The 16,823-nt window shown below is 35.2% G+C and overlaps 1 protein-coding gene across 1 annotated transcript in view; it reads right to left on the bottom strand.

Moving 5' to 3' along the window:
- Positions 1-333: 333 nt before the first annotated feature.
- Positions 334-16,823, bottom strand: part of nalf1a (NALCN channel auxiliary factor 1a) — a 73,102-nt gene continuing 56,612 nt past the window's right edge. The window contains exons 2-3 of the mRNA XM_051887877.1: positions 9,776-9,947; positions 334-4,328 (exon numbers count right to left, since the gene is read on the bottom strand). Of these exons, the coding sequence (XP_051743837.1) occupies positions 4,042-4,328; positions 9,776-9,947 (459 nt within the window). The 3' untranslated portion in view covers positions 334-4,041. The remainder of the gene's footprint in view (positions 4,329-9,775; positions 9,948-16,823) is intronic.

The following is a 16,823-nucleotide window of genomic DNA, read 5'->3' as shown; positions in this document are numbered from 1 at the left end:
AAACTAAGCCTGGAACTATTCTGAAGTCATGAGACAGTATTTTTGTTCATATTTACTGGGGAATGGTGGCACTAGAGTAACTCTAATGCAGTGACTTAGTTTTTTTAAATCATTTCTTTTAGCTCTCATACAAGCACAGTCTGAAATGTGTTATGTTCAGCAACTGTGTATAAGGAACATCACTGTACTGCACTTTTAATCCTAAATGAGTTGATTCAAAAAAAAAAAAAAAAAAAAAAGTGATATTACATTAAGCATTTGCATGCTTTCTCTTATCATAAGCAGTTTACATTAGGCAGATAGGCTTTAAAAGACCAGACAGCAGTTTCGTAATAGTTTATATCTCTATTTATTTTCCCTTAGAACAGAACTTTAATAAATGTAGCAGTATTTTCATCTTACCTTCAAAAAAGGTTATGACCAGTGAGACTGATTTATAAATATTAATCAAAGTCTTTGTGTAAAAAAAAAATCAAAGAGAATTGCTGAACTAAAGCATCTATTGTATGACAATATGACACTGTAATAATAACTGTTATTTCTATATACTGTATGTCTGTCAGTTTCTTTGCTAGTGTTGAAACTCTGTAAACCACAGGTTCCAGTTGCAACCTTTCCAGAGGAGGAGAGCATTCATCTGTGTAAGTCACACTTTTTTGACAAGTGTTGAACAGTGATTAAAATATTTTAAACATGATAGTGTCTAAACAACAGAAACAATAATTAAAGCACAGATAAACCTCAAAGAGGACAGGCTACATTCAAATAAATCTTACAATCTGTATAAAACAACAGAGGATTTACAGTAGACATAGATGAGATGAGGATCAGACATGTGATTTATGACATGAGGGAATTAAATTTATAGGAATATCATGGGGAACCAGTGATTAAAAAAGTGGGATATCTGGGAAATACTGACTGATGGTAGACGGTAAACTGGATACAGGAAGGCCAGATTCAGGTTTAGATTATATGTGAGCAGTCTTTGACGTTACAATGGAAAACATCACAGTAATGGAGAATACATTACTTAGAAAAAGGAAATCTCTGATTATGAAGTCAGCATGAAACAGGTTGGTAATTAACAGATGCCCTACAGCATCAGATGGACTACAATATGTTCTATGCAGCTCTTCCAAGCTGGACATTCACACATTTTCAGTCTCTTGATGATCTGTGATCATTCTCTGCCTGATATCTTCACTTGATCTCATAATACAAACACACAAAGGCACAACTACAGCAACACTGAAACTGAGAAAAAATGGCTTCATTTTTATTATTTAATTTTAATTGATTTGACATAAATTTAAACTGAATTTGTTTCGTTGCTTTCTCAAAATTCAAATTTTAGCACTGTTAAGCCATCTGTTCTGTCAGTCTATAAGACCCAATTTTCAGTCATAAGTCTGTTGCTGTGTGTTGCCTTTATATAGCAGTGTAAAAATAATAATCTTTTAGGAGTTGGTGTTGCCTTCACTTAGTGTGACAGATATTGTCATTGTGTTATTATACTGGGAAAGTCTATATACGCTTTTGAAGTCAATGGTGCTCATTTTTTCATCACTCAAGTGACTAATGTGGTAAAATTGAATAAAAGAAAAATGAAAGTTATGCAAAACTTTGGCATGCTGTTCTTTGTATGTATGGCATATATCTATCACACTGGGTGAAGGCATAATATTTCCATAGAATGATCACTACAATTTAACAAAATCATCTGGGAAAAATTGACATCCTTTACGTTAGCATTGCACACCATCTGATGGTGAAAACAGTGGATAAAGGCCATATTCAGGGACAATACATAACAAAATTATGTGGAATAAAGAGACAAAGATTCTCAGAAACAACTAAATAACACTGACAGAGAATTTATCAAGTAAAATCAAGAGCATTTAATCACCTGCATAGTTAATTACTTTGAAGCAGAGATACACAGAACCATTTTGGTGGACAATGGCTCAAAAACAGAGAACAAGCACTTGTCCTGTATACAAAACAGTGCTAGCTTGTGTTGCTCTACGTTTTACGAGACATCTCTGTGTGACTTCAGAGGTTCTGCCATTTTTATTTTCCTGTTTAATGAAGTTATTATCTAATATTACGTATTGATACTTCTTGAATTAGCCCATATACTACAAAAACTGCCCCCCAAATAAATGTTAATCTTAATAGTATCCCAATAGAGGCATTTACTGGTAGTTTTCTAAAACACTAAGAATTGTCCAAAATAGAGCATTTGGGCCAATGTCACCAGCCATTCTGCATGTCTCTGCTCTTTGTAATTCTAACTCTAACCTAACCCTAACCCAACTTTACAAGGATTCTTTTAATGCTAGTGAATTTACTCTGTAAACACACAAGGAAATAATGACCAAAGGAATGTTTGATGCACAGGTGTATAAGAGGATAGTCAGAAAATAAGGTCCTGACAAAGGCAAAACAGCACATAATCCCTATTAGCCATTACACTCAAACACTGAAGACAACAACCACACAGAAGGAGAAATGTAGAGTAAGCCCTTAACTCCTTCACCACACACTACTATTTGCTAAGCCCTTTACACAATAGATAGATATTTTTGACAGGGAAATTATGGTAAAATTACAGTGTAATTGTGTATGATAATGATGGAACAGCACATTCTGTTCAGCTATTTCAATTCCATTCGCACATGAACTGTAGTCGTTAACCTTAGTTAAACCAGCTTCACATACAATTAGGTTAAATGCATGGCGTAATGTAAATGCATTCAGATAATGTCATGTAATGAATAAAGATATAAACATTGTTGCTGCTAAGGATTATGTGGACCACACACTAAAAAAATTATGCTTTCACAGAACATCTGAGATGCAATTAATGCAGAAAGGCTGAAGGGTTTTAGCACATTATTAAATGAATAAAGTGCATAATAAAAGCGTAATATATATGACAATACTTATAATCCTCTTTCTTTACAGTTGTGTAACAAAGCCCTGTTAATTGGTTTGTTTTGACCTGCTATAGGATATGTGTATTTAACTGAGTGTCCCAATATGTCAGTCAATAGTCCCAATAGTAAGTCATGTACTGTATGATATGGTGATGAAGACCTTAGAATAAATAGATCTTTCTCATAACGTGGTAGCTGAGACTTTAGAAACAGCAAACTGCACCAAGCATGAGGATTTGGCATATAGTAGACGAATAATCATCAATTTCTAAAATAATGTGAGATGGCTAGATGAGATAATGTGAGGTGGTTAGATGAGATGCCAATGGTTCTGTTGGAACAGAAGTGCTGCTTTGATTTTGAGGCTCTGCTAAGATTTGGCTTTAAGTACATCTAGTTTCAAAATAGTACTTTTTATTATTTCATTTTATACAGGATGAAAAAAAAATAATGTACGGATTTTAAAGAGAGACGTAAATCTTCTACCTGTAGCCTGTCCAAATGATGCGGTGATGATGACTTTGTGATATGACTCTCACTCTCAAAATACACAAAAGACTGGCACACAACATATAAATGGAGAATTTGACAGAAACATGGACACCCAAGTCACTTTTCAGGTTGCTCTGAAACCACTGAACAGAAGTCAAAACCATCTTGAAGTGAAAATAACAGCTGAAACTAAAAGGGAAAAGTCAGATAATCTCCTAGTGCAAAGTGAAATGACATGTGTGTGTGTGTGTGTGTGTGTGTGTGTGTGTGTGCGTGTGCGTGCGCGTGTGTGTGTGTGTGCGCGTGTGCCACAATGTGTGTTCCAGAAGAGAGTGAGAAGTCTCTGTGGGGGCGTGTTCTGACTCTTCCTATTACCCTCATCTTTTGTCTGCTACTATTCCTGTGTTCCGTTCGCTATTTTCCCCAAACCCCACAAGGTGCTGATGACAAGTGCGGTTAAGTGTTCTCTGGTTGAGACTGTTAGCCTCACTTAGACCCGGTACACTCAGCTTCTCTCTGAGTGAGGGGCTTCTTTACTGACAAGCCCGAAGCGAGATGTGTTGGAGCATGCGCATACGCAAGAGTTGTCCAGCCCAGCCTTGTCCAATCACTCTTCTCTGGGGGCGTTGTCATCCAGTGGAAAGATGGCGTTCAGGCAGGTCGAGTTCTGATTGGCTGTCATGGTAGCCACAGTGTGGAGAAGAACTAGGACCAGCAAGCAAAGTTTCAGTCGGCCCTGCCCGAGCCGTGGAGTCCCCGAGGAGGTCACGGATGTGTGCTGGCAGGAAGGGTGAGTTCTTTTTAAAGTGCCGCGGGAACGGTTGTTGGACTTCTGGTCCCACCGCACATCACAGCACTCTGGCTCCTGGTTGATGTCTAATTTCTCTGAAAGCCCTGGGGTGTATGCAAAAACAGACATGTTTTGATTTGTATGACATTGTATGATATAGCAATATGCATATCTGACTGTATTTATGAAAAAAGTTGCACTAAAATGATTACTTCAAAGACTTTTTTTTTTTACAGTATGTGCACTTTCAATGTACTTACAGTGTACTTACAAGGTAACTACATGGGTTAAGATTAGTTTTAGGGGTAGGTTCAGGGCTACTACCTAGTTATTGCCCAGTTATTGTAATTACTACAATAAGTACATAGTATGCACATGTGAAACAGGACTGTAAAATAAAGTGCTACCGATATTTTTTTTAATGAACTGAATATTCATCAAATTTTATAACAGCCTCTATCTTGCATTAAAATAAAGTAGTTAGTCATATGGATGTTGTTAAAGACATTTCATTGTTCCATCATGTTTTAAAAGGTTTGTGAAAAGTTTTTAGGAGCTAACTGGTTCAGCATACACTAAAAAAAATTAAAGCAGGTTTTTATAATGCAGTTCAAAGACTTCACCATGTAAAGGGTTTGTACATGCTTTGAAAAGCATTTGGCTGTTTCATCATGAATTAAAAAATGGAGGCTAGTTTAATGCTGACAACTATTTGTAGGCGTTTGTCTTTGGTTTAACCACAGAATACAACACTGTGTCACCGGTAATATATTATTACATGTAAATTACGTTTATTACTATTATTATTAAATTGTATTTATTGGATTACAACAATTGATATTATTATGAGTGTTATGGATTAGAGTGATGTGCATGAAGTGGTCACCAGATTGTTATGTGGTTATGTAGTGCATGTCTTTAACAGGTAGTCTTTTGAACTTAAAGGGGCTCTATGTAAGAATGACAGCTAGTGGTTAAAATGGGTACTGCAGTTCAAATTCAAAATACTGTTCACCCCGCCCCCTCCTCCTCAGGATCGACGCTCTTGTGGGTTGCCAGTTTAAAGACCAGCAACAGGAGCGACATTGGAAGGCGAGGTGACTTACACACTGTAAGATAATTAGTTGATTTATTGATTTATGATGAGTTGATATCGCGTTTTAATATGCTCCCGTTCATAGAGATTTTAGATGGATGCTGTGATCTCTGACCCAGTTTGTTCGCTGGCTTCCATGGCTGCAATTCGCTGCATGTGTTTTCCGCCAACTGGCAACTCGGGGTGGAGAAATACTATTGGGTAAATTAGCAATGTGCGGTTTTGCACAGACGGAAACAAAAACAGAAATTCCGACACGGAACGCAAATTTCAAAGTAAAATAACTGGCTGTAGCAATGGTTTTCAGAGAAACGAGTATGTGAACTGAGCATGTTTAATCAATATCTACAAACATATTATGGTATTTTTATGATTTAGTACAGTCAAAAACTTACATAGAGCCCCTTTAAACATTTTTGTCAAGGCAACTAAAGAATGTTTAGCATTTGATTTAGCAACGCAAGCAGCTACAATCCTTGGCTGTTTCTCGATTACAGGAATACAAAGAACGGACTTGCATTCTTGTAAAGACCGTTCTTGCTAGGCTACCTTGAAAGAACAAACTCAGAAGGACACAGAACGCATATGAAAAACGCATATGAAAAAAAAATGAAAATTATCCCATGATTTACTCACCCTCTAGCCATCCTAGGTGTATATGACTATCTTCTTTTAGACGAACATAATCAGAGATACATTTAAAAATATCCTTAGTCCTCCAAGGTTTATAATGTTTGTGAATGGGCGGCTGCGTTTTGAAGCCAAAATAATGCATTCATCCATAAAAAAATGTAATCCATATGGGGGTTAATAAAGGCCTTCTGAAGCGAAGCGATGCATTTTTGTAAGAAAAATATCCATATTTAAAACTTCATAAATTCAAACAACTAGCTTCCAGTGGATGACCGTACACAGAATGCCCAAGTCGATTTGCGGGGGAAGAGTATTCTTAGACCTGCTGCACAACGTAATGACGAACACGGAGGCATAGAGGATAAAGCAAAACAAATCACCGGTCATGGATTATAAGTCTAAAATAATCAATTTTAAAGAGAAATGTCAGAAGATTTTCTTAAATTTGTTGCACAGCCCTATTTGTTTGAACCGCGAGAGGCATCTAAGCTTACAATACTCCTACATCCTGCGTCATACATCGTGTCAGAGGATTACTCATTTGGCGCAAGTCAGCATACGGTCGTCCACCGGAAGCTAGTTATTTGAATTTATAAAGTTTTAAATATGGATATTTTTCTTACAAAAACACATCATTTCGCTTTAGAAGGCCTTTATTAACCCACTGGAGTCGTATGGATTACTTTTTTATGGATGGGTGCATTTTTTTTTTTTGGCTTCAAAACACGGCCCCCCATTCACAACCATTAAACCTTGGAGGACTAAGGATATTTTTAAATATATCTCTGACTGTGTTTGTCTAAAAGAAGATAGTCATATACACCTAGGATGGCATGAGGGTGAGTAAATCATGGGATAATTTTCATTTTTGGGTGAACTATCCCTTTAAGTAGTGGAACAGCACCATCCAACAGACAATAGATAAAACATATATTACAGATGTTATAAATTATTAAAAGATTTACTTGCATTAATTTTATGTTATTTTATATATTTTTATTTTACAGCATATTGATGTATAAATGAGTATGTATAGACTATTTAATGTTACCTACCTATGATTATTTTAAATATGCCAATAAAAAGAACTACAGGCTTTCTTTATAATACATATATTTATTTGGCATGTCTTTATAACTTTATTAAAATGATGGCAATTACGATAAATGTTTACTCTCACAAACCTTCACACATTTGCAAGCTTCCATCGGTAATCTCTTGAGTAAGAACAAGTTAAAAACTTACAGGCTTCCGTACGTTGTCCGACTGCAATGACTTTTGGCATTTCTAATGGTTTGATTTAAGTCTGCATCCAAAGCATCCTCAACATCAAGAACACACTTTCATGTGTCCTCTGTACTTGAGTTTTTGATTATTGTGCTGCGTCCCAATTCACCTACTTATACTATGCCCTAAAAGTATGTACTCTTTATGTGAAGAAAAAGTAAATACTTTTGAGTGTGTAGCAGAAAAGTAGACAAGCTCTGGGACATACTATCACGTCATAAAATTGCGTCTTTAACAGACGTGCATCCTGTCAATGAAAACTGGCCTCATATTTTTGCATAATGATGCATTTAAAAGTTGATGGTCAAACAGATCTTTGTAAAAGTTCACATTGTTGTTGCAGATGAAATTTAAGACGGATAACATTAAATAAATATTTTTTATCATGTTAAATGTTGATTATTGATCACTCAGACCCTTTTATCTAAACCTATCTACTTAACCGTTGTTTGTGCACATATTTGTAGTTTGTTTTTTACTTTTTATTTCGTGGTTGTAATTCTGAACTGAATCCACCAACAAAAGCGCAATGGGTTGTGGGCAATATTAACTGTTAGAGCACGGTTCCGCACTTCGAAAATCTACCGGAAATAGTAGACCATCCGGGGACTTTTGGCATACTCTTTTCAAGATACCGTGCTTTGGGACACACTTATTCTAATCTCACATAGTATTTAGGATGGATAGTATTGGAACATTGGGACACAGGGTCGGAATTGAAATTTGACCATTGATGACATAGTATGAGAACACAAGGATGCAAGATCACATAAGAACGCATATTGAGAAACAGCCCTTGTTTTTTTATCGCCATGTTTGATTTTCAAAGCTAACTACATGATATGAACATTGTTGGCCATTTAAAACTAGAGGCAAACATTTTACCCATTTTACCCTGGCAATATCTTTGAAAACAAAAACGTTTCAGTCTTGTTACAGTGCTAAATTACTCTGAATAATTTAACCATCTCAGCTTCTTGGCCCTGTTGGCAATATTTTTTCGATTTATTATATCGAGTGTAAGTAAGTTGCAGGCTGCGGAGAATGCAGGCGGTGATTGCAAATGCACTTGCAAAGGGAAGCGCAGGTGATTGAGAGCGCAAGTGCAAATCTGCAGCCAGGCCTTTCTCAATATATTGCATACAAAAGTTGCAACGAGATGCATATTTTATTTCAACACACAAATCTCAAACATGCAGGTGATGATCAACAACTGTAATTCAGTAAACTCTATATGACAGCTAAATAACAGTGACAACAGCAGCAGCAGCAGCAGCATAAACTAGATAATGCAAAAAAATATATATATATTTTTAATATTAGTTACCACATAATTTTTTTCAAACTGCAATGCATGCTGGGAACTGGCACAACATTGCTCAATGTAAAATTATTTGTTCTGAGCAATTTGTTCAAGCTTTTTTTTTTTTTTTTTTTTTTTTACATTTGTTAGAAGAACATTTTGCAACTTGGAATTAATACATGAGGTATCAGCAAAATGTTCTTCTAACAAATATAAAAATAGCTTGAACAAAGGTTATTTAGTAGGATAAGTCACTTTATTATCTTGAGTGAACTAAACAAGAATACAGATTCTCAAGTTGTCTAAATGTTGTCCCAACTTTCAAAATTGAGTTATCTGAACAAACAATTTTACATTGAAAAATGTAAATTGTAAATGTAATCATTTAAGTGAGAAATCGAGCAACATTTTTGGTGTTAGGTGAGACTTAAATCTTTCTAATGATACTCAGTTTGTCCAGATCAAGTAAGAGTGTGATGTTTTAACGTGCAATGAATATTGAACAACAATAATTTGGGGCTGCCGGCGATCTTTGCATGTTAAGAGGTTAAATGTTGGGTTAAATTACCACTAATATTGCTTATTGAGTGTTTTGTTTTGTTTTGTTTTGTTTTGTTTGTGAGTGAAGGCCTGACAGTTTCACCAATTGTCCAATAGATGTCACTAAAAAACTGTACGATAATCCACTTAGCATGTGTTTCAATCCAGTATTTTACGGATTTCCTTTAAAGATGTGCTGAAATTTTGCTGGAAAATGTTGTTTAAAACCTTAAAAGTAGCTTTGGTCTATGGAACAATAACATGCTTTTTAATTATCTTTTTTTTTTTTAACAAACTTGGGTTGCACTTGCAGCTGATCTTGCTGCTTCTGAGCTCCTTGATGAGTTTATTTATTTATTTATTTATTTGCTCTATTGATGCTATTAATTATGGTTGGTAGTGTACTCCAACCACCCCCAATTAAGAATGCTGCAGAAAATTGATGGTACTCTGCAAATAATTTTATGTGGATTTGAAAATCTTGAAAATTGAAATTCTTACAAAGCTACTTGTGACTTTATTTACTATTTATGTTTACTTTACAGATCTTATTTTACTGATTCAAGTATTTTACTCATTCGATACTCATACAAGAATTAGATATTTTAATGGTTCATTTTTTACTAGGTTTAAAACATTTTTTTGTAGGATTGGCTGTACTTTAGTGAGTTCTCAAATACTTGCATACTAACCTGTACATATAAAACTGGGAGTGCCACCATGTATAAGGTCATCATTGTCAGGCAATATGAACGGACACCTCTGCTGGACCTCAAGACAGTACTGCTCACAGGGAATCTTATGACTGCAGCCTGACTGAGGGCTCTGGAAATACTGAGCACAGAGCCAGGGCTTGTAGACAATCTGCAGAGAGCGAGAAAGAAAGAAAGAAACAAAGAAAGTGAATGAATGTAAACCATTAAACTTTCAAACAGAGATGCCGTGGGTTGGATTTCACACATTATTTATACAGTGAAAGACCTACATTTACAATCCCAGAGTTTTTACCACACTCTTGTCAGAGTTACTGACATTATTGTCACCACAGTGCCATAACAAGTGACATTTTTTTATTTGATATATAATGCAGTGACAAATTATAGCAAAGGACTTACACCAGTATCCCCATCAATCAATTGTGCAGTACTCACAGTGACCAGCAGATGGGAGGGCTGCATATCACACCTGTTTAAGATTAATTAATCTGTCTCACAACAGCTTGGTTGCTTGTGCTGCCTTAGTGACATACACAGAGGCACAACCAGGTCATGCAGACCTCATAAAAACATTGTTGCTTTATGATCTATCTTTGATCAGCTAACCCAATACACCTACTGCAGCATTACTGTGACAAAATGATTGTATCACACTGTATATGAAGCGAGTTAAGAGCAAAGGAGCACAGTGGGCAGGGCAAGGGGTGGGCAAAGGACTCCACGGCACTATAAGAATAGACTTTGCTCATTTATTTTGCCCTACATAGCCCACAGCACAGCCTGCTGTTGAGGAAAGGGAAAGGAAGATGCCAGAGCATCCACGAGTCTGTGCGTGTGCGTGTGCGTGTGTGTGTGTGTGTGTGTGTGTGTGTGTGTGTGTGTGTGTGTGTGTGTTGAAAAAGAGAACAGGAGGCATAGGAAACCAGGTCGTCATTAGCACTGTCTGGCTGTCAGAGAATCTAGTACTGCAGTCTGATTTGTGAAGGCTGGCTTCTAAGTGGATTCTCTTTTCCCCTCTCTCTCCCTTCTCAAAACGTCTTTAAAAACAAGACTTCTGTAACAGAATAACAGAAAATGACATGCCATTGGGGACTGCTGACCCCCATCTCACCAATCGCATGGCAGATGGAGGTGAAAAACAAATGTTTGGATTACTGTAAATCTAGAGATGTCAAATCATAAAACACTTATGTGTTTAAGAACAAAGCTTTCTGTGACATGGGCGTAACACAATATATTAATCAAAGATAAAACATACATTAAAAAAGTCGAAAATCATTAAAATTTCAGTCTTCTGAGATGGATTTTTATCATTTTTTTCCCCAAAAAACTCATTATACACTGAAAGTAAAGCAGTGAGCTACTGTACAGCAGATCATTGAATCAGTGAGATGAACTCGAGAACTGTATCAGTCTGATACATAAACAAATCATTTATAGACTGGTTTACCAAAATCGTACGTCTTTAAAACTCAAATGAACATATTTTTAATGAAACCTGAGAGATTTCTGTCCATTCCACCAAAATGTTCAGGTTTCAAAATGTTCACAAAGATATCTTAAAGTAATCCACATGAAGCAAGCGACACTGACTGATTTGAGCTAAATAGTGACCCTTACCTTCTGTAGAGCTGCTTATAGCTTAATTGAACTTGTTTTATAATTGATGAACTTTGGACTGTTATTGAACTGAACTGAATCAACACTGAACTGACCTGAGCTGAATAATGACACTGTTATCTTCTGTAGAGCTGCTTTATTGTTGAATTAATTTTGTTTCTTAACTTATGAACTTAACTTATGAACATTTCATTTTAAAAGGGGTAAGCAACATAAGAAGGACACATAGAGCAAGGTGCAATATCTCAAACAGCATTTATTAAGGACCAGACTGACAAATGCCCTCAAACTCACATCTTAAATATCCAAACAAAGGGGCGAAAAATGACAAATAAAATAAGCATTCAACTTAACCATACCAAAAATGACTTCACCATAAACTTCACATGTAAAAGGAAAGGCAAACATATACATATTCGATCAACAGCAATAAAAAAGTGAACATCAAAGAAATATCACAATCAGGAGCGCCATTAGAGCAACAGGGAACAGGTGGACAGGGGCGGAACCTAACGACACTCAAAGAAAAGAAAAACAAATCAGAACACAAAAACATATAACGTCACAAAACACAAATACAGCCCCCACCATGAGGCTCAGGCTGTAACAGTTAACTGAATCAACAACAACTAAATGAGCTGAATAATGACACCATATTCTTCTGTAGAGCTGCTTTACAGCTGAAATGGAATTATTTTCATAATTTTGCAACATTAACACTATTTTCCTGATTATTACTGTAAAACTGCTTTGAAACAGTCTGTATTGTATCCATCTACTGCACTTTGAATTATGGGTGGCACTTCTGGTTTGGGGAACTTCCACTCAAACAGACTGAAACGAATAATTTAAAATACTGTAATAAGGTTGGCTACAAATAATCCTTATCAGCCAGTTTGACTGAGTGAGCTGTCAATTTTCCTTTAGGTTTTATTTTCAGACATCAGAAGAATAATGTAACATTTGGAATTTTAAGGTGATATGGTATCATAAGCATATCTGTGGCAAGAGCTCTTTTCAGTCGCTGCATTCATTTCTTCCTGATCATTTTCTTTTTTTTTTTGTATTTCACTGTAACAGTATGCAAAATGACAACAAACTGCACATTTATGGTCTGCTTTCCCGGTTTAATTTACGATATATCCCATGAATAATTCAAAGGAATGCACTAAGAATCTCTCACTTTTCTCTCCAAATCCTCACGTCTCTTTCCAGGTTTTTTTTTTTACATGGTTGCTTTAAAATGTAATTGTCTCCCCTTTTCACTTCTTTTCGCTATTAGAAGTGTGTCATGGTCTGTTGTAGTAAATTTTTAATGCTTTTACACTTTTAAATTTCCTTTTAATGTTCTATGGTTGAAGGTTGAGTTGAATAATGCCATTTCATTGTACCCCCCCGCCCCCCCCCCCCCCCCCCCCCCCCCCCCCCCAAAAAAAAAAAACATACAGCATAGTGATTGTGAATGTGCCATGGGGCATAGGAAAAAGGTGGATACATCACTATATAAATAAATGTGACTTGACATGATCACTTTATATGAAAAGATTTAATTTAGGCTTTTATTTACATATTAACTCTTTCCCTGCCATTTTTTTTTCAAGTTGCCACCCACCAAGGGTTCAATGCATCAGCCAAATCAAGCAGTGAATATTTTAAGTAAATGTTGGAAATGCACGTTTAAGCCTTGCCTAGATTACTCAGGATAAGACATGCAATATATAATTATACAAAATATGTTTTTGCTACAAATCCAAATTAAGAGCTACTCAAGTTATCCAAGTAAATTAACAAACAAAGATTTATTTGTAAAAAATAAAAAAAAAGTTACACTTATAACCTCGATTCATTTTTTTCAGTGAGCGTTTTTGATCATTTTCATAAAAATTTCATGGCCCCCAGAGCATCTAGTTGTATCAATATATATATATATATATAAATATATATATATATATATATATATATAAATGCAATATATCAAAAAACAGAACAGAGCCTCTGCTTTTAAACAAACAAACAAAAATGTTTTATTCTAGCTTCATGCATCTTTTTTATCAACACTTGAATGTGAGCTTCATTAAAAAAGCAACATTTTGAACGAAATCATAAGAAAATGAGAAAATCATGAGAAATTTTTTCCCCCAAGACTAAGCAATGCTTTTATCACTTCTTTCTGCTCCGTGTTTTGATCTGGAGATTCTCTACTCTTTCAGAAGATGTGTAATAGTGCTCCCTACCGTATAGCAGTGAAAACACGGAAAGCCGGAAAATTCCAAAGTTGGGAAGCACTGTCTCCCAAATGACAGAAAATTTCATCAATGGTGAGGAAAGAGTTAGCAATGATCAATTCACATACATAGAGCACATCAAATATGGTAAATGGAAACTCAGATGTAAATGGAAGCTCAATTTGTTCATGAATGAATCAGACATCTCTACATCTCTCATGAACTCAGCAGTGGAGAACTAGTGAATAACAACTTAAATTTTGGTCTACTCACAAAGCTATCATGTGGCTTCAAAAGACTTGTAAATATGAAACTTCTATGGTCCTTTGAATTCTTAAAAACCCCAGTCCCGATTGCATTGAAAAGAGCAACAATTTAATTCTTAATTCTTAATTAAAAAAGTAAATAAAAAAAACAGTATCATCTCTGCAACTGCCAATGTTCCAGGGGTATGAACAAATATGAATCCTCCCACATTGCACACAGTGGAACAAGGAAGTCAAAAGGTTAAAGCTTACAACACCCTCAGGCACTAAGATGGTAAAGTACACTGTGAGTATCCACTGCAAGGCCTCAAAGGAATTCTTATGACCATATGGCCATGAGCCAAGGTTAAGGGTTATGCAGTAGTTATCAGGAAAGGCATGGTCATGCATGAAGTGAACAGCATAAGTCAAGGTTTAGAAGATAAAAATGATTGCCAGAAAAGAGGAAGTAGTTTTTTTCATCAAGGTATTATGGCTCAGTGAAGTTTACCAAGCATGGCAGAATTGCAAATTTGACTGATCCATATACAAGGAGAACATTAGAGAAAAAGATGCTATTGCATATGGATTAGCAGCATACTACTGTACCTGTACAGTAACTGGTGTGTATGTTTGTTCTAAATAGGTTGACTTTGACCTTGTTGATATGGTTATACCAATATTTGTTAACTTACATTATTACTCTTTGACTAACAAAGACATTAATTCAATATGCAAACAAAATTTGATGTGCAGCACTATTCAGAATTGTGCATTAGTTGACAAAAGCCTATTTTCAATATTCTAATCAAAAATTACTGCAAGTTTTCAAGGACTCTCTAAAAATTCTATAAGTATAGTGGAAAAATCATTGACTTAAACTATTTCCTTTAAAAACATGAGATAATAGAAAAAAAACAAAACAAAAACATATGTTGTTTACGAAGTATGATCAGTGAAAATGCAATCAGATATCAGTTAACAAGAAACTTCCAAAATAAGCATTTGCCCTGTTACCACAAACACTATAGCACAAGGACAAGGTTTTCAGATATTGCCATCTTGCGGGGACATTTTGTGCACATAACGTTAATGATATTTTCTATGGCCTAATCCAACCCCTACCATCACAGAAACACGTGCAAAACACTAGATTTAAATAAAAACATGTTTTGGACAATTTATGAGCCTTTTTAACTATAGTGAGGACCAGAACAATGTCCTCACTAGTCAGTTGTCATAATATTTCACTATGTAAGTGAGTCAAACCTGTACACACACACACACACACACACACACACACACACTTTGCACTAGAAAATAACTCTTTTTAAAAATGTTTTACTAATCTAAAGCCCTTCTTCATTTAACATGATGTGTGTGTATTGTGTAAGTGTGCTTGTGGGTCTGTCTCTGCACACTCACATGTCCAATCAAACTTCATTAACCATGAGTTTCTCATTAATGATTCAAATCTAATTAAAGTGCTTCCGAGGATCATTATAATGCATCAATGGTAACTAATTACATGAAAAAAAGACTTGCCACATTATTACAGAACACGATTAGATTAAGAAACCTGGAGTTTGTGCAATACTGGGTGTGATTCTGAACCAGTGAGTGCACATGTTAGCATGTAAAGATCATATATGTCAAATCAGCAGCAGTTGAACTTAAAGGTGATGTTAAAATAGTTTCTCCTATCCAAGTTTATTACACACATGTAACTGTAAGTAAAAAAGCAGGGCTGAAAAATAACAAAATCAGTAATAAAATTAAAAAATATATATTACTTCGGTTAAACAGATATTCCACATCTTGCCCAGTGCTCTCCTTCAAATAATCTGCAAATTGGAGTCTGTAATATATGCCACTTTTTTTTTACTAGAAGTCTGTCCTAGCCACTGATCCTTTTTAACAAGAACGCCCTAAATTTAAAATAATAATAATAATAATAATAGATAAATATTTATTTGAACATATTAATAATATTGTTTAGCCTATATAGACACAAATGATTTTAGAATTTGAGAGATTAATTCATGATGTAATAATGACCTCATAATTTTATTGGAGCCTTACATTAGCTGTACAGTTAGTCCATTAATTTGAGCGGTGACAGCTACTATGTGGGTCGCTTGATGCAGCACAAGAGATGCAGAGAACTTGGTAATAGAAAAAAAAGGTAAAAAAGTGCTGTCTGCTATGCCCCTTAGATAAATGCTCTTGATGTTCTTGACAATGTTCTTACATGAAAGAATGCAGACTTTATGTAGACACTTTAATTTTTCACATTTCTAATTTATTTAGGTGTGTATAGCTGGCGTTGCACTCTCCCAGGTCCAGGAAGCTGGTGTGAAAGAAGCTCCAGTCTCTTTATTCTTTGTGTCCTGATTGACACCCATGGGTGTATAGGGTACAATGGGGCTAAAGGCACACCTTAAGAAAAATTGTGCTTTTCACTACTCTTAAAGTATATGATTGCAGGAAAAAAATATATATGTTTGTATTGGACATTGATGGAGCAACATATTTTGTGTTAAAAAAAAATCATAAAGTGGTTAATTTTGTTTAAAAATCTTATAAATGTATGAGGTGGTGAGGGGGGCCTTTTACCCCACACATGGAAAAGGCACACTGTATTCATACAAATACTTTAGCTAAAATAATATGTTTTCAATAATGACTCGGTTAATACTTGTTCAAAAGAATCACTTTAACAAAGTTTGTACTATTTTTTGTTTATGTTGATAAATAAAAGAATTCATTTTTGTTCAATGAATATACTGTCATTAAAATAAGCCTATGTGATATATATTTTTATATATAAAATATAAAAATAGATTTTAAAAATACAGAAATACAGAAACAAAATTATTTTAAAAAGTAAAGATTCTGAAAGCATTGAAGAAGATCCCATAATAGCCTATTTTA

The sequence above is a fragment of the Ctenopharyngodon idella genome, chromosome 1 (assembly GCF_019924925.1).
Source record: "Ctenopharyngodon idella isolate HZGC_01 chromosome 1, HZGC01, whole genome shotgun sequence".
Taxonomy (NCBI): Eukaryota; Metazoa; Chordata; class Actinopteri; order Cypriniformes; family Xenocyprididae; genus Ctenopharyngodon; species Ctenopharyngodon idella.
This window is presented reverse-complemented; position numbering and strand designations above follow the sequence as displayed.